Source organism: Lissotriton vulgaris, chromosome 7, assembly GCF_964263255.1.
Source record: "Lissotriton vulgaris chromosome 7, aLisVul1.2, whole genome shotgun sequence".
In the NCBI taxonomy this organism is placed as follows: domain Eukaryota; kingdom Metazoa; phylum Chordata; class Amphibia; order Caudata; family Salamandridae; genus Lissotriton; species Lissotriton vulgaris.
Window position 1 is genome coordinate 1,206,180,280 of NC_141695.1, and position 25,424 is coordinate 1,206,205,703.

Here is a 25,424-nt window from a genome sequence, read left to right on the forward strand (position 1 = left end):
TCAAGACCAAATTGCAGCCTAAAGGGCTGTCAGCCTTCTTCTCCGTTGAAAGGGCACACCGTGTCCCCGGAGGTACATCACAACCAGGGGCCACACCACGACCAGTACTGGCCAGACTCTTCAACTTTCGGGATAGAGACGCCATTTTGCAAGCGGCCAGGGTGGCCCCGCCAGTGAAGATACAAAACTCCACGCTGGCGTTCTTCCCGGACTACACTGCCGAGGTGGCCAGGCGGCGAAAATCCTTCAATGCGGTAAAAAAGACTCTGAGGGACAGGGTATTACCCTACTCGATGCTGTTCCCCGCTAAACTGCGGATTGTGGCCGAGGGAAGGACGTGGTTTTTTGACAGTCCCGAGGTAGCACGAGAATGGCTGGACGGCTGGAGACCGGCGGGCAAACCACAACGCCCGCGCAAAGACCGCCAAGATCACCGGAAGGAGAAAACACCGGAGCATCGCACGCCCAGCCCGACCACTGAACAGGGAGCCGCAGGGGGACTGGACTCCGATCTTGAAAGGGATCCCTTTGACTCGGGACAGCCTGACAAGGGATGAAGGAGCACGCTGGAAGCATCAAGCACTGATCACTACACTTGGGACCTTGGGCCGATGGAACCGAGTAGGGCGGGTTCAGGCCGGTGCCTGTAGGGGACTCACCAACCCCACAAGCAAGTAAGACTAGATAGGGGGGGGAATCAAGCACTCTGCCAAGTTGGGGATGCGGGCGGGAATTCGTCCGTGGTGCAGGGGAGCAGGGAGGGGGGGATGGGTTGGGGGTTTTGATGTTCGAGTTACAGTTAAGTTACACGGTCACTGTCATCACTATTGCGATCTCACGGAGCATACAGACCCCACACACTATGGGGGGCGTGCACCTCCTCCGCACTCTGGTATCATTCTCCTCCTGACAACGGAGACCTTGATTAAATCATACTCATGGCACAACATAATCAGGCTACGCCAGCGATGGGTACCCAGGCGACGACTATAACGCCCCCACTGAAGCTCCTCACTTGGAATGTTAGAGGGTTGGGAGACAAAATAAAACGGGGTTTGGTGCTGCAAACAATTAAGCGCGCTAAGTCCGACCTGGTGCTGCTACAGGAATCACATTTAGCGGGAACCACCTGTAAGGCCCTTAATAGGCGTGGTTACACCATGGCGGTGCATTCCGAGTTCACCTCGGGCTCCAGAGGCACGGGGATTCTCCTCAAAAACAGCTCCCCCTTCCTGGTCACTGGCCACAAGACGGATGACCAAGGCAGGTTTGCAGCACTCTCAGGCCAGTGGGAGGGTAGGGCCTTGAATGTGGTATCAGTCTATATCCCCCCCGCGCTCCACGCTACGGCCCTCCCGGCACTTAGCCGATTCCTTATTGATCTTCCGGAGGGAGATGTGATCATGGGGGGGGATTTCAATGCCATAGCGGACCCTCTCCTGGACACCCATCCCCAGCGAGCCCGCCAGAGGGGAGCCGCCACGCTCCAGGGCTTTCTGTCTGCTATGGGCCTCATGGATGTCTGGCGTAGCCTGAACCCAACAGAGCAGAGCTACACACACTTCTCCGCACCACACAACACCCTCTCCCGAATCGACTACTTTTTCACTCTGGGGGTGGGACTGAGCCTGGTGGACAGGGTTGATATTATGCCACGGGGCATTTCGGATCATTCCCCGGTTGCACTACACATTTCCACTAAGGAGAATAGGCGGGGTAGGATATACCCGATATATCCCACTTATCTGCAGGTCCCTGGCATAAAAAAGAAGCTTAAGTCGACAACCACACACTACTTCGAAGAGAATACTGGGTCGGTGGCCTCGCCCTCGATTCTGTGGGAGGCATATAAGACGGTCCTCCGGGGGGCATCCATATCTGCCATTACTGGGCATAAGAGGGAATCCAGGGCTACACTGGCCACGCTAGAGGCGGCCTTACACACGGCAAACACTGCGCATATGTCAGACCCCAATCCGGAGACACTGCATGCACTACAGCTTCGCCAGCAGCAACATCAGGCACACCTTACAGTGATCACAAAGGGACACCTCGCGAACACAGCACACAGGATCTATGACGTGGGCGACAAGGCAGGAAAGATGCTGGCGTGGCTGGATAAGCGGGGGGGCAGCAACAAAGGGATCCACGGGCTCTATGACTCGAGTGGCACGCTGCGAACTCACCCGGAGCACATAGTCCAGACTCTAGCCTGTCACTTCCAGAACATTTACACACCGACGAGGCAAGTCACTGAACGAGAGGCTCTGGACACGCTCCGCGACATCCAGGTCCCGGTACTCTCACCAGAGGCACAGCAGGAACTGGACGCAGACCTGACTGTGGGGGAGATCCAATTGGCAATACAGGCGCTGCAATCCGGCAAGGCCCTAGGCCCAAATGGGATCCCGGTGGAGTGGTACAAGGCGATGGACTCGGTCCTGGCCAAGCCACTCCTTGACATGTTTCAAGACAGCCTACAGAAGTCACTGCTCCCACTAGATCAGCGAACGGCCACTATTGTGGCCATCCCGAAACCATCCAAACCACCAACCGATTGCGCCTCATACCGACCCATCTCACTGCTTAATGCAGAAGCGAAGGTCCTGGCGAAACTTCTGGCCAGCCGCCTCACCAAACATCTCGCTACACTGATACACCCGGACCAATCGGGCTTTATGCCACATAGGAGCACGGCACTTAATCTACGCAGGGTGCACGGGGTGCTGGCAAGGGCGCATCTCCTTCAGGAACAGACAGCGATACTCTCATTAGATGCTAAAATGGCGTTTGATTTGGTCGAGTGGGAATACCTTTTTGCTGTGCTGACCCGCATGGGCTTCGGGCCCCTATATGTGGCATGGGTGCGATTACTCTACGCCCGGCCGATGGCGCAGGTAGTAGCGAACGGACATCTGTCCTCCACCTTTCCACTAGGTAGGGGAACGAGGCAGGGGTGCCCACTGTCACCCCTGTTGTTTGCAATAGTGCTAGAGCCACTGGCGATCCTGCTGCGAGCGACGCCGTTGTTTAGAGGAATCGAGTGGGGCGATGGATGGGAGGACAGGGTCTCCCTCTACGCTGACGACATGTTGGTGTACATGTCAGACCCGGATAGCGGGGTACCAGCCCTACTGGAACTCTGCGACGAACATGGTAAAGCATCCGGATACACCCTAAACTGGAACAAGACGGTGCTCTATGTGCTAACCGGACAAGCCCCGAAATTGCCGGCGACCTGCCCTCTCACAGTGACCACCTCTTCTTTCAAATATCTAGGTATTTATGTGACGAGAGAGGCAAAACGGTTTTACGTCGAAAATTTGCAACCGCCTCTGCAGAGGCTGCGTACAGATGTCCAGTATTGGGCTACGCTGCCGCTGACCCTCTTGGGGCGAGCAGCTCTCTATAAAATGATGGCTCTTCCGAGGTTTCTGTATGTATTGGAGAACTCTCCACATGTGGTTAGCCCGCAATATTTCCGGCGAGTGGCAGCGCTGGTCTCCAGCCTGCTGTGGGATAACAGGCCGGCACGTATAGCGCAGACGAAACTAGTGAAGAGTTGGTACGAGGGAGGTATTGCACTGCCGGATCTCCAACTATATTATTGGGCAGCACAGCTGAAAATAATTAATCAATGGATTCATGCATCCAGAAATGATCCTGCATACAAAGCAGACTGGGTGCAACTAGGGACAACTGGCATGTTAGCTGTACTGTACGACCGCCAGAGGGTGAAGACCCTGCTGGGCCCAACACTCCACACAGCGACACTCTGGCACACGGCGCAGTCACGCATGGGGTGGACAGGGAAAATCACTAGGATGACACCCCTCTGGGACACCAAGGCACTGGGCGCACTTAGGGCCTGTAAAGGCTTTGAGAGATGGGATGACATAGGCATCTCAGTGGTCGGAGACCTCTGGGACAAGGGCACGGTTGTTCCCCTCCAGCACCTCCAGCAGCAATACAGCCTCGGGCCCACTGAAACATTTCGCTATGTTCAGATTAGACATGCACTATTGCGCGCTATCCCACCAGACACGACACTCCCAGAGTCCTCACCCCTTGAGGATAGGCTGCTCACCGAATACATGGAACAAAAGGCGACCTCACTCACATACAAGAAATTAATTAACAACACACCTGATCCCACACTCAAGCTTAAGGAAAAATGGGTAGCTGAGCTAGATGACATGGACGAAACGGAATGGAATGAAGCGTTAGCCTCCCCGAGGGAGGTGGGTATATCAGCTAGGTTCCGCCTGATACAGCTCAAGGTGCTCCACCGCACCTACTACACTCGCACACTGCTGCACAGGATACATAGGGCGCAGCACCCATACTGCCTGCGGGGATGCGGGGAGGAGGGAACTCTCCTTCACACGCTATGGGAATGTCCACGCATAAGGGAACTATGGCGCCAGATTATGCGCACCGTCTCTCAAGCCATGAAAGTGTCTGTCCTGCCGGAACCTCGCAGGTGCCTACTGAACATTTGGGAACCTACGGACCTGAACAGATACGAACGAGTGTGGGTCACTCTTGCAATGACAGTGGCCAAACGAGACATTGCACAAAGGTGGGGGGCTCCGGAGTTACCTACGGTGGCGGGGTGGGTGAGAAATATGGACCTTCTCATGATCAAGGAAAGGGCAGTGTATGTGATAAGAGCCTGCCCTCGTAAGTGGAACCGGGTATGGCTAAAGTGGAACGAGTATAGAGGTGACCCATGCGAGGCTTTGCCAGAGGGTGAAGACTCCGATTCGGAGGAGGAAGAAGACTAGTGGCGAGCGAGAAATACTGTGAACGAGGGAGGGACCAGGGGGAATGTTGCACGCACTAACGCTGTACGCGAATTGTTGATTGTTAACCTGTGAGATGGTAAAGCAGAACGTACGCAGACTCTGATATGGTGATGACGACTGTTTTGGTTTTAGGAATAGAGTTCGTTATTCTTGTATGTACCCACTCATGCACTGTAAGAGAAATGATAACCTTCTGCCGTGGAACTGTATGGGTGGGAAGGGAATTAGAAGAAGGGGAGAAACTGGGCGTGAGGTGACTCATATCTATCTGTTAAACCTTTGTACATCCAGCCCTGCGTGATATCGGCAACTGTTATTGTAATCTATGTTGCATGCTATCCCCACCCGGGGGAGCTACCTGCAGTCAAGTTCCGACGATTGCAAATGATGTACTGCTATTTCTTCTAATTTCCTGACAATAAAGAATTTAAAAAAAAAAAAAAATGCATAATGTAGAGGCAGTATCAACAAGTCAAATAATCTAATTCAATTTTTCTTCATTGAATGAAATTTTTTTTATATTAAATCACATTTTTCACTTTAATAGCACTTGACCTTAAGGTTCTCACGATATTTAGGTGAGTTGTCCTTTTTTAGCCTCCACACAATTAAGGAGAACATTTTTAGGGGTTAAGTTTCATTCCCTGTATATGTAATAGGTTAGGCCTCAAGTGGGACAATTTCCATTGAGTTGATGTTGCGTTATGATTACGGAGTTCCCTACACTATACTGTTGCAGGGATATACACATGTCTATGGCGCTTATTAGACCACTATGAATTTTGACTAGCCAGTACCTGAAGGTACAGTAGAATGGCAGTACAGTAATGAACTTAGTGGTCACACATTACAGGTTGTTCATACAAGTGACCGATATGTCCTGTATTTGTACAGATACTAACCTATCCGAAACTTTACATATTAGTATTTTGCAAGTGGCACAATTTGTATTGATGAAATTGCAAGGAGCAATGTAGTGTCTAACGTTATGAAATTCTGTGTACATGGTCTCATGGAATATTGAACATATATCAGAATATTAACGAATAACTCTGTATTCGAACAGACATACAAGTGCACTTTTTTGGTATTAGAACTGTGATTTTGAAATCAAAGATTTTTTCGTTTGAACATGTAAATTTGTTTTCTCGTAAATATCGTGCAGTATGCAACTAAGATGCCACTTGATACTCATTGTAATGCAAATGGATTAATACCACTACTTAATATTGATGGGAATGCAGCGATGCACATGAAATGACCGCCCCATGCTAGATCAATATGGCAACCGTAGAAATACGAGATGTAAGAGACTCGATTTTGTAGTCCTTTGTTTATGTCGACCACTATCTGTAAAGGCGTGAGTTTTGAAATGTGTTCCTCCCCTTTAAAAACATGGTTTCTCCATTATCCCCTCATCAGTGAGCAAGGACGCCAGTCCGAAACGCGTCTGATGACTAGCACCACCACTACGCAAATGAAATAAATCATTTCTGAAAAGAGAAGAGAAGACTGGTTTTGGTAATTAAATTGAAGTCTGTGTACCTGTTTGCTTGCCGACGGTTGCTGGTGACAAGTTGGAGCTATATATATATATATATATATATATATATATATATATATATATATATATATATATATATATATATATATATATATATATATATATATATATATATATATTTTCATCACTGTGCACTTCAAAATGGTGGATTTAATGTAAGCAATTGGCTTGTGAGAAAGACCATCTGGTCGAAACGCGTCGCCAATAAACCCACACTGTGAAACACGGACCCTGAAGTGCTAGTCATTTGTTGTCCTGGAGAAAGGTTACTGGGAAACCTTCGTGAATAAATATATATATATATTCCTCCCTGTACCAATTTATCAAAGGCAAATCGGACACCACACACGAGGTGAGACACTTCAGCATTATCCCGCAATTATTTAAATTTTGCTGTGTTTCACAAACTTCGTTTGGAGGTCTATTATAAAGCACGATTCTAATCCCCTTCGTCGTTTCTCTCTATCACCCCCAATAGCATCTCTGGGTACATGGTCAAGGCAGAAGTATTGCAGGAGTGCCCTATCACTATTATGATGACTGGCGAAATGTTGCGCAACAGGGTAGTTTACATCGTTACTGACAATGGCTCTTTGGTGCTCCAAAATTCTAATTTTGACCTGGTTGATTGTACTGCCCACGTATTGTAAGTTACACAGGCAGATCAGGCAGTACACAACAAATGTGGTACTACAGGTCATAAACTTTGTTACCTTTCTCTCTTTGGTGATGCCCTGCATACCATACGAGGTGACTCTCTTACTGTTGGCACAAGCCGTACAATTCCCACATGGGAAGGAGCCATGGAGGTCTCGTAAGCCTTGTTGTCATGTCGTTGTCATAAGATGACTCTCCACCAAATGATCTTTTATAGACCTTGATCTCCTAAATGTTATTCCTGGCTTAAATGGCAGTTTTTTCCCAATTATTGCATCTGTTTTGATAATTTGCCAGTTCTTTCGCAGAATGGCTCTAACCTCTTTTGCTGCATTTGAGAAGCGTGTTATCATTCTGAAATTATTTGTTGTTTCCTCTTCTTTCTGTCTAGCTTCCCTTTGTAAGAGTTCCCTCCTATCTTTCCCTTCTGCCTTTATCTGTGCTATTTTTAATGTTCTAAGCAGGTATCCCCTCACTCTACAACGTTTTATGCTCTCTTCAGCTGCTTGCTTGTAATCCTCATGTCTTGAGCTGTTTCTCTTGATTCACAAGAGTTCCCCATAGGGGATACTCTGAATCAGATTCATTGGATGACTGCTCCGTCCATGCAGGACGGAATTCCCTGCAGTTATTTTCCTGTATAGGGCTGTGTGAATTTTATTTGCACTCACAAATACCCTTAGATCCAAAAAATGCATCTTTGTGGGGCTCAATTCACCAACAAATCTTAAGTTCAGGTTGTTATTGTTCAGGCCAATTCCATTGACCCTCTCCAGATTATTAAGAGGTCATCAATATATCTCCCCCAACAAACAATTGTGTCCACCCACTCGTCCATCGTATCGGCCCAGGCCACCTGCTTCTCCCACCAGCCCATGAACAAGTTTGCGTAACTGGGGGCGAAGCAGGTGCCCATCACCGTACCCTGTATCTGCTTGTACCTCTGTTCCTGGAAAAGAAAAATATTATTATTTAGGCGGGATGCAATAAATTCCACCAACATATTGTTATGCTCAAGAAACTTCAGAGGTTGTCCTTTCCAAAAGTACTTTACTGCCTTGTGAGGGTGGGTGTGCAGCGGGCCGGAAAAGCAAGCGAGGAGGCCGTATGTAGTGTGCTATAGTAGGGGTTTATTGCAGAGTCACAAAGGTAGAACACAAGGAAAACAAGGAGGACGTCAGGGTACTGGATCCACTCCGGGTCTGCGTTGCGGCTTGCGGTCTTCGGCGGTTCCAACGGCGGCTCCGGCGACGTGGAGGATCCACGGAGGGCAGGGAGCAAAAGAGAAAACAAGGGACCGTTAGTCCTATCCTAGTCGTAGGATCTCTGCTACACTCACCGTCACCCGGGTGTGTGGGGGAGGAACGGAAAAACGAGACAGTGAGGAAAGGAAGGTATCGGGAGGAAGGAATACGGGACGGGAAGAAGAAAGGGTGTCCGGTCGGGACGTGAAGAAGGTGGCGGGGCACACAGTGCAGTGCTATACAATTATAATACAGTGCAGGGGACGTGATTCTAAAGAGAAGGGGACTTTATACAAGGACTATACAGGGGACTCCTAGTGAGTAGAATTAGTGAGGTTAAAGGCACTCACGCGGTCCGCCGTAACTCTCCCGTTGAGTTACGGCCGCTCTACAGCCACCTCCTGTGGACTCCACCACTCTTCGGTCCACACGTCTGCTTCAGCCGTCTGCTCTCCGTCTCCTACTTCTTCCCCTTCGCGTCCACCAGTCCGAGGTTCCTGCCACAAATCTCCGACGACTTGCACTTCCGGGTTCTCACTTTTATCCTGTGCTGTCGCTGCCATAGGGGCGGAGCTTCCGGGGTCCGCGATATTTGAGGCTGTCTGACCCGATGTTCTGGTTGGTCCCTGTGGGGAAAAGAAGGGTGTGACTCTCTGGTGTCTTGCTGGCGTTTCAGGTCGAGTCCTTATGGTGGCGTTATGAGGCCGGGGATACAGTCCCGGGGGTAGCGAAGGAGGTAAGTTCGGGGAAGGGCGGTGTTCAGGTCGGGGTTGTCGGGATGCCGTCTCACATGCCTCCAGTCCATCTGTGTGCCTGAGGCTTGTATAGAGGCTCGATGTGTTGAGAGTAATCATCACAAAATCTGGTTCCCATTCAGTCCCCTGGATTTGCTTTAAGAAATCCTTTGTGTCCCGCGTATATGAGGACAGTTGTAGCACAAGGGGGAAAAAAAGTGGTCCACCTATCGGGACAGGTTCTCAGCCAGGCCCCGTATTGAGGAAACTATTGGTCGGCCTGTGGACTAGGGCATCTTTGTGGATTTTCGATAGGTGGTAGAATGTGGGGATCCTGGGATGTTTGCTCTGTAGGAAGTGGAATTCTTCTTTCAACAAAATGCCCCAGCAGAACCATTTCTCAATCATCTGTTCAAATGACTGTATACTAAGTGTATAGTCCATCTCACGTTGCAAGAGTGTAATTGTCTTTGTCCTCCATTTGTCTTAGGGCCTCTTTACAATAGTTATCTCTCATCTGCAAAACTATTTTCCCACCCTTGTTGGATGGTTTCACTATGATTGTCTTATCTTCCTTCAAAGTTTGTATTACTTTTCTTTGATTGTACGTGAGATTCCATTTCTTCTGTGTTCTACTCTTTGACCTCAGTCCCAGTTGTTCACGGTGTCAGAGATGTCAATGGCGTCAACAGGTGTAGGAGGATAAAATCTCCAGGTGGGTTTGAATGGACTCAGGGCACCTACCAGTGTTACCCCAAAGACCTCCTGCTTATCCAAAGTGACCCTCTCCATCAGATCCTGTGTGCCCCATTCTTGTCTTACTTCTTCCATGATAGCCAGGGTTTCCAGATCACATACGGTTAATACATTTGTGTCGTCAGATACAATGTTACTTCTTGCTCTTACTTGCCCCGGATTTCTCATCTTAAAGAATTTATACAGTTTTATTCTCCTGATATATTTGAATAGATCAATCCAAGTCTGTGTGTATTCAAACTCTTCTGTCGGGCAAAACGTCAAACGTAATCTCAAAACGGACTCATCAGTTGTAGTTAATGCTCTTGTTGTTAGGTTTATGATCGTCAAATTGTCCCTCACTGTTTGGTATTCCTGCCTCTCCTGTTCCTGGTGTTTGTTCTGGGGTTTCCAGTCGCCCCTTCTCGTGACTCTGTGGGTTTGGCCTCTGGTGGTCTCCCCTTGCCATCCCTCAGCCATGAGCCTTAACTATTTGATATTATGGGCCTCATTTACGAGGTTTGGCGCAGGGCAGTGCCGCAAGGAATCCTGATGCGCTGCCCTGCGTCAAAAGATATGTGCAGAAATGTGGCGTATCTATGCGATATGGCGCATTCCTGTCCTTTTCCCCTGAGCTAGTGCACAGTTGGCAGCCATGCGCCAAAGCAGGCACCCTTGAGTCATTGTGCAAGGGTGCCTGCATTGTAGGAGTGATTGTGTTTGCGCAGGGAGTGACACTCTCCTGCACAAAACCAATCAAGAGAGCAGGGCCGGACTGGCCATAGCGGGCACCGGGCAATCCCCGGTTGCGCCTCACGGGTGGGGGCTGGTTTTGGGCCCCTGGGGGCCGATTTTGTTACAGGGCCGTTTTTGCAGCATAGCCCTGGCAAAGAGCTCTGCGGCACCTCCAACCCCCCGAGTGGGGAGGGGGGGGGGGCGGCCGAGCACTTTGCCGGGGCAGGTTGTGGTTCCCAGTCCGGCCCTGCAAGAGAGGTGCTTTCCTCTTTATATGTGCGCTGCAGAATGCAGCACACATAGAAAGAGTAAAAAACAAGGAGAAATACGCAGGTTTCTCCTTGTTGGGCCTACCTAACACCACCCCTAGGGTGGCATTAGAATCTGACGCATTCCCAGGTTTACGATTCCTCCTAAATATGGGAATGCTTGAGATTCCATGGGTGTTGCATGGGGACAACCACAGCAACACCCATGGATTGCCCCTTTCACGCAGTGTTCTGCGTGAAAGTCGCACCACTGCCTGAAAGGGGCACATATATATATACAAGGCCATGAAAAGCCACATAAAATCGCTTTGCATGGCCTTGTAAGTATGCTGAAGCACATTGGGCCACTGGAGCATCAAAAAAAGTAGTGCTCCGGCAGCGCAAAAACTGCTGCTAGGGGCCTCGTAAATGAGGCTCTTCGTCCCTCAATATTCATGTAAAGATATTATGCCTCTTCCGTATTCTGCCGTCAATATTACGTAGTACAATCGAGCTGCACAAAGTCCATTCGTTTGTGATGGAATTTTGAGCTGGTTTGAATGAACACAGAGTATATGTAGCAATGGCTTGGGGGAATTTAGCTGAGAAGATTAGAAAAAGCTGTTTTCCATCAGGTCTCCTGAAGAGCATTCTTCTTTGTGGTTCCAGGGTAATTTTTGATTTTAAAAACTACCCAGGGTTCCTTTCATGCTAAACATGAGAGGGGTCCCAGGCTCTTTAACTATTGACATGATTCAGATGAGCCAGGCCATGGGGAAACAACCTTTACAACGCAACTTTTGCAACGCACTACCGTTACAACGAAACTTTTACAACGCAACATCCATTACATCGCATGCCATTACAATGCAACCATTACAATGCATGACACTACAACGCATACCACTACAACGCATGTCAGTACAACACAGTCATTTCAACGCATACCATTACAACGCATACCATCACAACGCATAGTACCCCTACACTATCCAACACCTACCCTACTGTTGCACCCCCTGGAGTTAGAATAGTAATTTTTACCCCTACACTATCCAACACTTACCCTACTGTTGCACCCCCTGGAGTTAGAATAGTAAATATTACCCCTTCACTATCCAACACTTACCCTACTGTTGCACCCCCCTGGAGTTAGAATAGTAATTTTTACCCCTACACTATCCAATACTTACCATACATGCAATGTAATGGTATGCGTTGTAATGGTATGCGTTGTAAAGGGGGTATGTGTTGTAATGGAATGCATTGTAAAGGTAGTTTTTAAAGATTCGTTGTAATGGCATGCGTTGTAATGGCATGCATTGTAATGAAATGCGTTGTAATGGATGTTGCATTGTTAAAAAATGCGTTGTAAAGGTGTTCGTTGTAAAAGCATGCGTTCTAACGTCATACATCCCAGGCCATGTGCTAATGCAACACAGTAGGTGAGAAGATGATCCGGTATTCCGGGTACAGGCCAGAATGGCCAGGATTCTGATTTGAGGTGCATTAATATTAGAATATCCCCAGATCCCGATAGGCAAGACAGTATGGATGAGTAAAAATATGCTAACTGTTTGCTCCCTTAGAATGACAGAGTTACTGTAGTGGCCAGATAAAGTGAAAGGAAGAGGGTGAGGCAGTCTCTGCAGTTACTGCCCCAGGAAGGTCTTACTATCTAGACAGGTTGGGTGTATGACAGGGATAATAGCATCTGTTAGGAAGTATCATTTGTCCACAGGGACACCGAGTGTTTAGAGGAGGTATTTTAATGGATTTTGAATTAATCATTTTCACCAGGCTCCTCAGTGGGGATGTGCTTAGGTTGAGTTAACAGGAATGGGGAAAACAAGTAAAACTGATGTTTTCTACATTTGAACGCCCTTTATTTTATTCTGTGGATATAAACCCTCGCCCGGTTAATATTCAGTGATCTATTTAATATATATTATAAGCGTGTCTAAAGTCGTTGGAGCCTGGGTTACAGGAGGAATATAGACAAATTGGATTAAACTAATGTGTTGGTGTGTTGCTGTTTGGAGAAAACTATTCCTTGCACATGCATCTTATTACAGTGTTGTTTGTGGTGGATCCGATTAAAAGGGTTGACTAAATTCCATTTTTCAGTTAACACTGTACACATTACGTGTATCACCAATTAATAAACCATCGTTTTCTCATGGTTTAATGGATAGACCTTTGCAATAACCTCTGAGATGTTGGGAAGTTAAACAAATCAACAGGTTATATGTCGCAGTACGGAGGCTTAATGCCACCCTGCAAAAATATTGTATTGATGATACTGACCACCAGCATATCACGATGGTACGTATGTATTGAGGAGAATAGGCGTACTATTCTTAACTAAACATATACTTACGTCAACAATATGATGGTAGTTCGATACTGTGGATCGATAGTTTAGTAGGTTGATGTAAACCATCGGGCCATACGACACGTTAGGACGGAGAAGATGAGGAACTTAGATGGTACGCAGGGCAGTGGAAAATACACTCTTCACACTTGGCTTGTTCATTTCCTTCACAGTTGTTGTTTTTACCCTTGTTCAGATCCCTTCTGTCCTCTTGCTCCGTACTTTACTATTTGTGGTTACTTGCTTTGTTACACCCTCTTGTCAGTTTGACTCCTAGTCCAAGCCTCCTCCCTCCCAGTGAGGCATTGGCATTTTATATTTGGTTCCCGAGCGGGCCTCGCAGTATGCTGAAGGGTAGTAACAGTTAGCCCTCTGCTTGCACTGAGTAAGTCTAATACTGTGATACACTTACATGTAACTTATTTCTTATTGTTTCAAAACTTTAGTAGTTTGAGTTCTCCCGCCAGTAGGTGGAGACGTTGACGATTCATAGTATGGTCATGGGACGCTATGCGCCAGGGAATCCAGTCTGAGTTTCCTGAACACCAGCCTGCAGGAGTGTAGGTCTTTCTACTCGCCACCTTCACCCCTTTGTATGAATCTTCATTACCATCCTTGACTCAACCCGCAGGAGGGTTGAGTCGACCTCTATGTGGCGATAGGGTAATTGGCTTTGAAATCCACTTTCTCAAACTACTGGGTTTGTGAAAGATTGTCATACCCCAGAAAATGGAGTCCGGTACCAATGCCCTGCAGGCAGTGGCACACGCGGTAAGTAAAATCCAAGAGGTTCTTGAAGTCACTCATCAAAAGCGTGCATTTCTATAGAGATATTGACTCAGGTGATCAACCCACCCAGAACATCACAGAGAGAAGGTTTGAATCCACTGCTCACCGTGGGGTCAACCCCACCCCAAATACAGGAGGGAGTAATTTAGTCATGAGTCATTCATGGGCGGTGCCTTATGGGCCCTTGGTTTTAGTGCACCTGAAAAGTTCACCGAAGATCTATATCGCTTCCAGCGTTTTGTGGCTAGTGTATTTTGCACTTTGTAGCAAAAAGTCAGGTGTGTAGCTGATCAAGCAAATGTGACTCTTATGTTATCCTACTTTAGCAAAGTCCCCTTAGGCTAGGTAACCCTATTAATTTTAAGCCACAGCTCTTCGGTGGTGTTGAGTTTTTGAATGTTCGTGCAACAGTTTATGGCTATTTTTGGTAAAAGATAGAGGCCTCCACTCTTATTACTTTATTCTCCTTTTGACGGGGCCAGGAGGGATCGGGATTCCTATGTTGGCCCTTTCCCAATGTTAATTGCAGAGATTGTCTAATCTAAAAAATATCCAGAAAATATCACAAAACCAGCTCCGATGTTGACATTACTGGCCACTCTTTCCGAAACATTCAAAACATCTTGGGAGATAGGTGCCAGAAGCAATGTCTCTGATGGGCATGGTTATAAACCTGTGATAATTTGTAACAGGTGGGTGCAGTATTACAGTTACAATGTAGGTATTACAACTGCAGCTGCCAATAATTACCAGAAGTACTTGTAATGCTCCACAGATGATAAAATAGTGTTAACTAGATTGATGGATATTTTTTCTATGTTTGGCATTACATAGAGTTTTACAATGGACCCTGTATGTACTAGTCAGGTGCATGAAACCTCAGATGACAAGTGCTTGCTTCTTCAGTTAGAGCTAGACCAAGGTAAGGGGAATTTGCCAGGCCCCTATCCAGGCGATCCTGTCCTGGATCTGAACTACAGCTCTTCCCTTGACCAGTGTACTTGGAAGGAACAACGGGAGCCCACAGCATGGCGGTCCCAGGCCGATAGGTGCAGGCTAGATGGGGGGTGGAGGAGGGATGAGCAATGGCATTTGCTGTTGGAAGTTTGAATTCTGGTGGGAGCCTGGGCGCTTCCGGAAATCACATGTTATCGGGCTCCCATTTTGATGGTCTGGCTGCGGTTGTGTGGTCCATGGGTACAGCAGCAGGGCAATGGTGTGCCTACCATTTAAGGAGGCCAGTACTTGGCATCTCTCATACTCTTTTATCCTGCCTAGAGCCCTGTAGCTGTTCTCCAGAAGGATCCGCGACTCCAGGAGAGTATTTGGCTTAAATGCTTACCCCAAGAAGGCGTAGTGGCACTCGGTGATCGAGGAATTTGAGGGTGGAGTACCTTTGAAAATCTAGGGACAACTTTCCCTAGCCCTTCACGGGTATGTCATAGCACTGCCCTGGGGAGGTAGGCAGATGGTTGCGCAAGGGAACCCCCAGTGGCCCTGGCCCATCTTCCCAAGTGTGGCAGGAAGATCCCTCTTTAGGGTTCTCTTTGGCATACTGTTGTCAGGGACATCTTAAGGGTTTTGGGGGCCCCTGGCAATACATATTTTGGGGCCCCTGTTCGGAACAGTTTTGAGTTTATGATCGAGTTTCAGCTCTTTCATGCCCTCTTTTGCTAGGTCACTGACACTGCACAGGTACACTGGTCCAAATTCTAAATTTGTTTATGTTTAATAATCAAGAACAAGAAGGGGAACAATGTCAACTGGCAGCCCCCAGACGAAACAGACCCCAGGGTACACACCAGAAGTATGACTGCGAACCAGGCCTCAGAGGGGAACCTAGTCATCAACATAACTCCCTGGCCCTTAACTGCGCTACAGAACCAGGTACTCAATAAGGGCTTAGGATACGTCCCCACTAATAAACCTGACTCATTCCTTCTGCATAAGGAGATCCAGGATTTCATTAGAACTATCAAACTGAGGGCTTTCTTTAAAGACAAAGAACCATCCCAAGAGGTTTCGGATACAGGTCTAAAACCTAGATCTACCTTCACGCCTCTGGACAATCAAATTCCTGTTAAGGTACTGGCATTCGAAAATGCCATCATGCTTGAACTAAAAAAATTGGACATTAAGCAAAATGTTTTCCAAAATATGAGTAAACTTGAAAATGAGGCAATAAAAGAACTCACACAGAGCAAACAACTCACCATAAAACCTGCAGACAAGGGCGGGGCAGTGGTGATTCAAACCACCTCTGCATATGATGAGGAATGCAGAAGATTACTCTCCGATAGGAGGAACTATCAGGTTCTGGTAGAAGACCCCACCGAGTCTCTACGTGTGCAGATAGAGGCAATGATTGAGGAGGCTTTGGCGCACAATTGGCTCACCAAGAAAGAATCGGAATTCCTGGTTCAAAAAAATCCCCGCACTCCTTATTTCTACACAATACCTAAGGTCCATAAAAACCTAGAGAGTCCACCAGGCCACCCGATTGTGTCGAGCATTTAATCTATTCTGGAACCACTATCAAAATTTGCCGATGCCTTTTTGAGACCTCTGGTGCAAGCAACGGACACGTACCTGAGGGATACTAAAGCGGTTCTGCAAGTACTACAGAACCATCCTTTTGACCCAGACTCACAGATGTTGTTGAGCCTCGATGTAGAGAGTCTCTACACGAGCCTCCCACATGACGAGACACTACTGATCATTGAAGAGGTATTACATTCTGACCGATGGAAATATCAAACCCCCCGTGGAGTGGTCATGGAGTGTATCTCGTTAGCACTAACTAAGAACTTTTTTTTAATATAAGGGCACCCTGTATTGGCAAAACCATCGGACTAGCATGGGGAGTACATTTGCGCCGAGCCTGGCGGGATTGTATGTTCACCATCTAGAAACGACCAGGATTCTCCACCAAGACAATCCATTCAGGGAAAGAATCCGCACCTGGTGACGCTATATAGATGACATTTTGGTGATTTGGGAAGGGGATGGCCAATCAATCACTGAGTTCATGCACTGGCTGAATAACCAAAACCCTTTTCTCAAATTCACCCACCAAATGTCCAATGACTCAATGGTGTTCCTAGATTTAAATATCTATCACGAGGCGGGTCTGTTAAAAACTGAGACTCATTTCAAACCGACGGCGAGGAACTGTCTCCTCAGGTACGACAGTTTCCACCCACGTCACCTGAGGGAGAATTTACCGTACGGACAGTTCCTACGCCTACGCCGCAACTGTAGCGACATAGCCAAATACAAATCCCAAGCCCGAGATCTGGGTGAAAAACTGAAACAAAGAAAATACCCAGACAAGGTCATTCAAAAGGCTATGAAAAGAGCGAGAAACAATAACCGTGAAGCCCTCCTTGAAGACAAACCTACCACAGAAAACACACCCAACAGAACAGTCTGTGTCACAACGTACAGCTCAGTTTCGAACCATGTTTCTAAACTGGTTAACAAACACTGGCGTATTCTGACAAGTGGTTCGCTCGATCTGGAGAAACCCCTTTTTGCCCACAGGCGGGGCAAGAATTTAAAAGATATTCTTGTACACACAAGACCACCAACCACAAGGGAACAGACAAGGTTGCAGGGGCTACATGGCCACCATCCCTATGGGAACTGCAACAGCTGTCACCTAACCAAAAAGAGTCAGACACTTACATTCATGAATGGCACTAGATGGGAACAACGCACGTTCACTAATTGCAACAGTAAGAACGTTGTATATCTGATCACATGCCCTTGCAACAAAGAGTACGTGGGCATGACCACAAGGGCGGTCAAAATCAGGATTAATGAACATAAAAGCAACATAAGATGTAAGAAGTCAACCACAAAAATGGCAGCCCACTTCTTGGAATACCAACACTGTGTGAACGAAATACAGTGGACAGTGATTGAACAATTACCCACGTATGTAGGTTTATTTGAAAAAAGGTGGGTGTTCCGTCTAGGGACAGACACCACGGGATTGAACAACTCTATCCCTTGGAACCAACTGCGCTGATCCCTCTTGACCTAATGGGCACCCATCAACAATACATATCAACTTTGAGTGCTCTTAACAGAATAACTAAAAAAACCTCCTCTAAGGAACTGTACTATAATACTGTGTAAGACCTGATGTACAAACTGAATTGACAACCATCTACATACTGGTTGTCTCCCCCCCCCTCTTGTGGCCATAGCCCTATTAGATTGGTCACCCCGTGTACAAAATTGTCAGACCCGATATGTGTCCTTTAAATTCCCAGAACTCCGGGTCCTTTAATTCCAAATATCCAATTCTCCAGCTACTGCGTGACATCGCCCTACTGCGAAGCACGCATGCGCGATTAATCAGCGTCTCCTAGTTTTGTTCTAAGACGCCTGCGCACTACGTGAATGTGCCATAACCCCTAGCGAGCACCGCGATCGGCCGCAGTCATGAGCATAGTTCGAAATATTTACTCCTAGCGCATGCGCCTATTGCCGCTTTTCACACCCCTGACCAGCGCGCAATACCGGACCTGGCAAAGGGAGCCGGTCCTTCTTTGGGCATGATTTCCGCGTTCAATTAACTCCTAATTGATGCGATTTTGGCGGTATAAATTAGACAGACCGTCACGACTCGACACATCGTCGGAGCCGCGTTGAGGGGAAGGCAGGCTACTAGGTCGTGCAGTAACCGTGAGTTATGTTTCCAAAACTAAGGCCTCTGGGTTATCTATAATTACTACATATCCATGACCCTTATACTTACCTTTAACATCTTATAGGTTGCTATAGTGAGCAGTGAGGAAGGAACCCCCAATACCACGCTAAGGCTCATGAGGTCAGATAACCTTGGTCCATAAGTAAGCCACTTATAAGATATTTCTCCTTCCTCCACAGTGAATGTTTTGGGAAGAATTTTGGCGTTTTCTCCCTTTTTTGTATGTTTATGTCTATTGTGTGTTTTTCCTTTTTATTCCCCACAGGGTCCTTGAACCTTATTTTTGGTTCAATTTTACCCTCTTATGTATGGAAATATGTTTCCTGATCCTGGACGTCCGACTGTGATGTTTATTATGCTTTTGATTTATCCTGCAGGTTCTATATCTTCAACGCCAATTGGGAGCAACAGAGCTTGTCCAGACTTAAAACACTTATAGGTACATTTCACCTAGTGTTTTTGTAGAATACACTTTTACATTCAATACCATGTGAGTAAGGTGAGGATAGTCGTGCATATCCTCGTCCTGAAGAAGGAGTCCCTGTACTCCGAAACATGTTGACACACTTTTTTGAGGTGGATATACCCTAATATGTATAACTGACAACCTCGCTTTGCACCCCTTTTAATAATACCAGCCGAGGACATAATAAATATTTTTTCCTACGAGCCAGGTATTTTTTAACCTTCACTTTTCTCACCTCACCACTCACTCTCCCTCTCACACACACAAACACATAGTTCACTATCAGTGCTCCTACGTATCCGTGAGTCGTAGCACGCCGCATCCCGTAGAGGGATGCGAAGGCCCCGATGATGAAGCATGACACCAAGGGGCCTGTTGGTGTGTGAGGGGTATTCAAACAACACTGTGTGCTCCCCATTACTTTAGGGATCACGACCACCCTCTGAGTGGATTCCACTTTGTTTAAACTAATAATCACACATCATCTACATTAAACATAATTTAAAGGAAAACGGTATTTAAAACAATCAGTTGAAGAATTATTCAAGGTCATGAGGGCACGACTCGCTGCAGAACAGAGATGGCTCTATCAAGGGGCCCCTGAAAGGCTGGGGCCCTGGGCCAAAGCCAACTTTGCCCATGCATGAAAATATCTCGTGCTGTTTTTAGGGACTCGACTTCTTGTTGGCTCCCTTGGTAATGGGGAGTTGGGGAATGCGTCCTGTGTGAAATCCATCAGTGGCCCAGGAACTTCTGGAGGGGGTCATATGTCAATTTGTAAACACTGGAAGGGCCAGCTAGGTTATGTATTTCAGATATTTTATCATGAATGAACACAGCACACATTTTGTTCTGCCAGTTGTTCACAACCTAAGAATGTGAGTGGGATGTGGCTGTGAGGAGGGCAGATTCCGCCAGCAGGAGCCCCACCTCTCCCCGGCTGCACTGTCGCTTTAAGCCAGGGGGAGGAGGGCGCTGAGGAAGAGGAGGAGAGAGGCTGGCCGGAGCCTGGGTGTGCGAGCCGCAGCCCCAGCTTCCTGCCTGGGGGGAGAGGAGCAGCTGGCCGAAGATTATCCCCTTCTCTGCTGGGCCCTGGGATTAGACCCCTGGAGCGGGGGTCTGTAGGAGGGATATTGGGCGGCAGGGGCTCCAGAGGAGGAGGCCTGGACCCCTGACTGGACTCACTTGGCTCGGCGCCCCCTAAGAGGAGTTAAGAAGTTGGGGACCCTGCGGTGCCCCGGCGCTGTCCGTCATCCGAGGAAGCGGAGGACACCACTGAAGTGTTGGAGAGACGAAAACCTTCCCTTATTTTACTTCACATGTTGAACCCATGATGGCAGAGCCTGGAGGGCAGCCGCCCCACTTCCCGAAAAGTGGGCGCCCCTCATGAGGGAGCGCAGCCCGCCGGTCTCGTGTTTACGCCCCTTGATGCCCTCTGCGGCTGGAGGCGGATCTGACAGGCTTCGCTTTTTTTGTGTGTTTGTTTTTGCGTATTCCTTTGGCACCACATCCCGTTTTTTATTGGCAGCATTGCGCGTTTTTTCTGGACTTGTCCGCGCCTCGGGGACATCTTTAGCAGAAGAATGGGGATGGCGGCCGGGAAGGACTATGACCATCTTTTCAAGCTGCTGATCATTGGCGATTCCGGTGAGCCCGACTTTTAATTCTGCACTTTATTTCTGTCCTCTTTCCGCCCGCACTTTTCAGCTCACTTTCCCTTTCGTTTTACCTTTTAACCTTTTACTCCAGCTCCTCGCTGTTTATGTTTCCCTTTTCCTGAATGTTATTTCATTTGTCTAGTGAAGAAATCGGTATTTGTAAGCTCCCTGTCAACTGAAGGTCTCTTGTGAACTCTGTGTCCTGCGATTAAAAGCTAAAGCACATGCAGCGTGCTTCTGACGAGGGAAGGCTCGGGGGGCATGGCACAGTCACGTGGGGGCAGCAGTTCTAAGCGGAGCAGTCCATTTCCCAGGTCCATGCACGAGTAACTCGTCCATTTCAGTTTTGGTTGCCTGATAGGTGTAGTTTACTGGGACTTCAAATCCCAGAATGCAAAGCAAACATGTAGCCTGAATGCGAACTCGCTTTTGGACTTGGAAAAACTTGAAAGGAATCGTTGACGTTGAGTAGGAGACAGGTTTGAGGCGATTTAGGGTCTCTGGGTAAAAAGCTGCCCTGAGAGGGACTGACAGAGAGAGGATTTACCCGAAGGAACGTTGGAGTTCTAAAGAGACTGGAGTACCCAGGGCAGACAGACTGGAACCAGTACCATGTTGGAGGCCTCCTTTGCATTTTAGGGGCTCGCACAATGGACTTTTTCGAGGCTGAAAGTATAAGGTCATGAAAATAATTGCAAGTATCACAAAATGAACACTAAATAAATAATTGCATTGGTGTTTACACAGTAGTTGTCACTGGCACAGCAAACCATGACATTGCAATTCAATTTCTGTGGTGTAAGCAAGGAAATACATGGTGAGGTGATGTACTAGTACTCGTTTGAGAGAAAAAAAAGTTATACATCCAGATGAAATTTTTTCATAAAAAGGGGTGGTACATTTTTTGAAAACCTTAAATCAGGGTAGAGAATCCAATAACAAGATCTGGGTGGGAACAAAGCCAGCCAATAATCGAGTGCAGATATCTCGATGAGGATGGAGTTGAGGCGGGTTTTCCGCAGTCGGGGTTTTACTGTTAGTGCTGTCCTGTGTGTGTTTGAAGGGACGTGCCTCGTCAGCTGGGCTTGGTCGGTGCTCGTGGCTATGAATGACGTTGCGAGCATCTTGTGAAGTCTTTCTGAACCGCGTCACCCGGCCACCATATTGGAATGACCTGTTGGTCAATACATTTTATTAAAGTTCATTAATCTATGTACGAGGGTACTGTAGAGATTTCTCTTTTTTGTGGTGAAACTATAATTATGTAAAGTAAATGGGACAGATGAAAGGCTTTTCAGAATGAAGTAAGGGTCACATGGATTTGGGGCTATTTTTAGAAATGTTGTGGAGAAATCAAGTAATAAGTGGGAGCCATGCTGGATTTTTCTATCTGGTCCTGAAGCGTGCTTCTTCAAGGATTCCCCGTAGATAGTTGTCATTTTATAATGCCATTCACATTCTCAAATGGCCTTAAACCAACTGCAAGTCTTACATGATAATATGTAATATAGTCAGCGCCACTGCAATTATGCGGCATCAAAGGCACAAATTAGGCGGCAGGGTTGACTAAATTGGGTGGCAAGAAACTGCTAATTATGTGGCACATTTTGTGATGTATGGCTTTTTTATTTTGTAATGTTTACACTACTTAATGCTGTCTGGGCATAGGTGGGACTTGGTTTGTACCATTTTAACATATGTGAGGTGACCAGTCAACCTTTGCAAAGGGTCTTCCACTGCGTAACAACACGTGTTGCTGCGTTTACAGTAACTTTTGAACAGTTTGAGATGGAAAAAATATTGTTTTTTGTTTAATTTTTTTGTTAAAATTTGCAGATTATCCTGCAGATGATAGTTTAAATGGCAGATGCAGCAGATCCATAATTATGCGGGAAAATGCTGCAGCCGCACAGTTGCATAATTCCAGTTGCCCTGAATATAGAAATAATACAGTTATAACTCAAAAGTTGTAGGGCATCTAACATCATATCCAAAAATATAGAGAAATACATTATTTAGAAAGGATACCTCTCGAAATTCCTATTTGACTGAACATTTGGGGCTGTATTACAATAAGTGCCCCGGGGGCGCAACAGGTGTTTGCGAGCCACCGCAGCACTTTGGTATTATAGAAAGGGGCGCAGACGCTTGTGTGTCCCTTTCTTTAATACCGATTAGCGCTGGCGCGCTTAAAGCGCCAGCAACAGAAGGTGTTCACTCATTTGCATAGGGGCGTGCCCAGTGCAAATGAGGGAATTCCTTTAACTCTGCACCCGCACCATATTACAGACGGGCGTAGAGTCACAGAAGCCCTCAGGAGGCTCAGTGACAGGGCGCCATTGGAATTCCGCTCCTGCGCTGAGATTTTTAAAAACGCATGTTACGTGACGAGCTGGGCTCGTCATCAGCGTGCGAGGAGGCTACGCCATGACGAGCCCAGCTCGTCATCAGCTTGGAAGGGGTTAAAAGGTGGTGCACTGTCAGTGCGCCCCCCTGAGAGCATCCCTCTGCAGGGGTAAAGGGGGTCCCATAGACCCCCCCCAGACATCTTCTTGCAGGTGGGTGCAGTAACTGACCACCCCCCTGCAAGGGGATTTCTATTCCCCTCTTAAAGTGCAGGCGAGTTCCTCCTGCACATGTTTTCACATGCTTGCGCTGCCCCCAGGACAGCGCAAGTTTGCGGCTGCCCTGGGGCATACGACATAATCGGGCGCTTTGTGATTATTTGCACCGGGCGCACCTTTTTATCGCAATGTATAATACGGCCCCTGGTGTTAAATAGCGCAATACAATTTCAGAACATCGGACTGTCTAATGTTTCTCTTAATAGTAATCCTCGTGTAACTGTCATGCATGTAGTCCTGCTAAGGAAGATGTCGATCGTGTGCTGAACGTTTTTGTTTGTAAATGGGTAAATATGTGATATTTCGATTAATAGAAAATAGGTTTGTGCAGTTTTAGTCACACCAGTAGGTACAGTTTAGACCCTCTTGGGTATGCAAGGGGTGGAACCACCCAGAGGTGGTTCGCCCTCATTCATTTATGGGAAACCTTGGAACTAGGCCATTTCTGTGTGTCTTGTGGCAGCCAGTGATCACTGCCTACCACCGGTATCTCGGGGCCTTCAATACTATTGTTCTTTACTTTAACGGCCAAGTTAATCCCTTTGTTCCCTCGACTGCCGATGGGTAATGCAGGCGAGCAACTAGGCCTGTTCAAGGGGGTGGTAAGAGGTTTGTAACTCATGGTCTGTCAGAGTGATGGCACTTACAGTGTGAAAGAGAGGAAATGTTGTGACCTTAGAATGGGAAAATGCCGAAATCTAGAACATCTGCCACTTTCTAGCCCCCCATAAACAGTTTATGAAGCCCTTATGTGGCGAGGTGTTGTGACTGACCAACCTGGACTGTTCCCATGGGGCAAAGGGTCAAGACTGATTTGCATAAGGCTATGTCTGAACTGGGGTGGCTTGGTGAGCAAAGTAACGATGGATTAAACCCAGATCTCTGACTAGAGGGGAATGTTTTGCCATCGTGCAACATTCCGTCCATCATCTTGTGTGTGTGACTGATAAACCAGCAGGTGTCCAATTGCCTCGGGGTCTCCATAAACCTTTTGGTCCTCGGTTGTTTGCTAAGAGCAGGGTCCTCGGTCACTCGAGATTCCAAACAGAATGCTGGGAGCAGACTCCATGCTGTCATCAGGACCTCTGGGGGACTGAGTTTTAAGAGTCCATATCTCGTAAGGACTGGTGGCATGTAGACTCGCTTTTAGTGTCGGGGCACCCTCTGTATGCCATAGACAGATCATTCAAACTGCTCCAGAATCGAGGCGCAGAGCCTCTTCCAAGATGACACCCCAAGGCCCTAGGATCAAGTGAGGGAAGCATTGGTGACCTTTGTCTGGAAACACAGCAGGGCGTGTTCCAACCAACCAGTTTGGGTCTAAGTGCCATGCAAGTTTATATTCCTGAGGTAGCCCTCGGAGCTCCTGTGGTTCAGATGGTTAAAGATGTTGGTCACATGAGGCCTGCTGGACTGCAGAGATGATCTGGTTTATAGGATGCTCTTCCATTCAAGTCACCCCCTCACAGACCAATATCAACCAGGTCTCGCCATTGTTCTCTCAGAGACGGGCCTCAGGAATTCTCTTCCAGGGCAATCCAACTCCAGTCTTCTCAGCAGGGCTCAGCGGCACGGTTCTCCTTGTGGCAGGCCTGTTTGCAGCCTTGCAGCAGTTCGGGCTAGACTGGTCCCATGAGGCACAGGGTCAGACTGATTTGCATATGGCCAAGTCTGAACTGGGGTGGCAGAGTGGGCTAAAGAACGGTGATGGATTAAACCCAGATCTGTAGACTGGGTGTGAGTGTTTGATTGGTTCAGATGCTCCGTCCATTACCACCCCCTTTTGTACTGCAGCCTTGAGGGGACCAGTACACACCCTGCTGATCATCTTCCAGATCCCAGACAATACAGGGAACTAGTTATGGGCAAAAGACTGGGGGGCAGACTTAATTCAGGGAAGCCACTAAAAATGAAAAGGTCTGTTCAAAATCTTCAAGTGGCAGCCGGCACAGGGAGGACGCACCTTCTGCATGGACTTGTTCTCCCTGGACGGATGCGGGTGGCCAGCCACTCGTCACGGGACCATGCGTTCCAGGGGAGATGCTGCTGAACTCTGAGCAGAGTATGC

General features: G+C 47.6%; 1 protein-coding gene across 1 annotated transcript in view; it reads left to right on the forward strand.

Moving 5' to 3' along the window:
• The first annotated feature begins 20,016 nt into the window (after positions 1–20,016).
• Positions 20,017–25,424, forward strand: part of LOC147703191 (ras-related protein Rab-35-like) — a 196,279-nt gene continuing 190,871 nt past the window's right edge. The window contains exon 1 of the mRNA XM_086931726.1: positions 20,017–20,721. Coding sequence (XP_086787852.1) covers positions 20,658–20,721 — 64 coding nt within the window. The 5' untranslated portion in view covers positions 20,017–20,657. The remainder of the gene's footprint in view (positions 20,722–25,424) is intronic.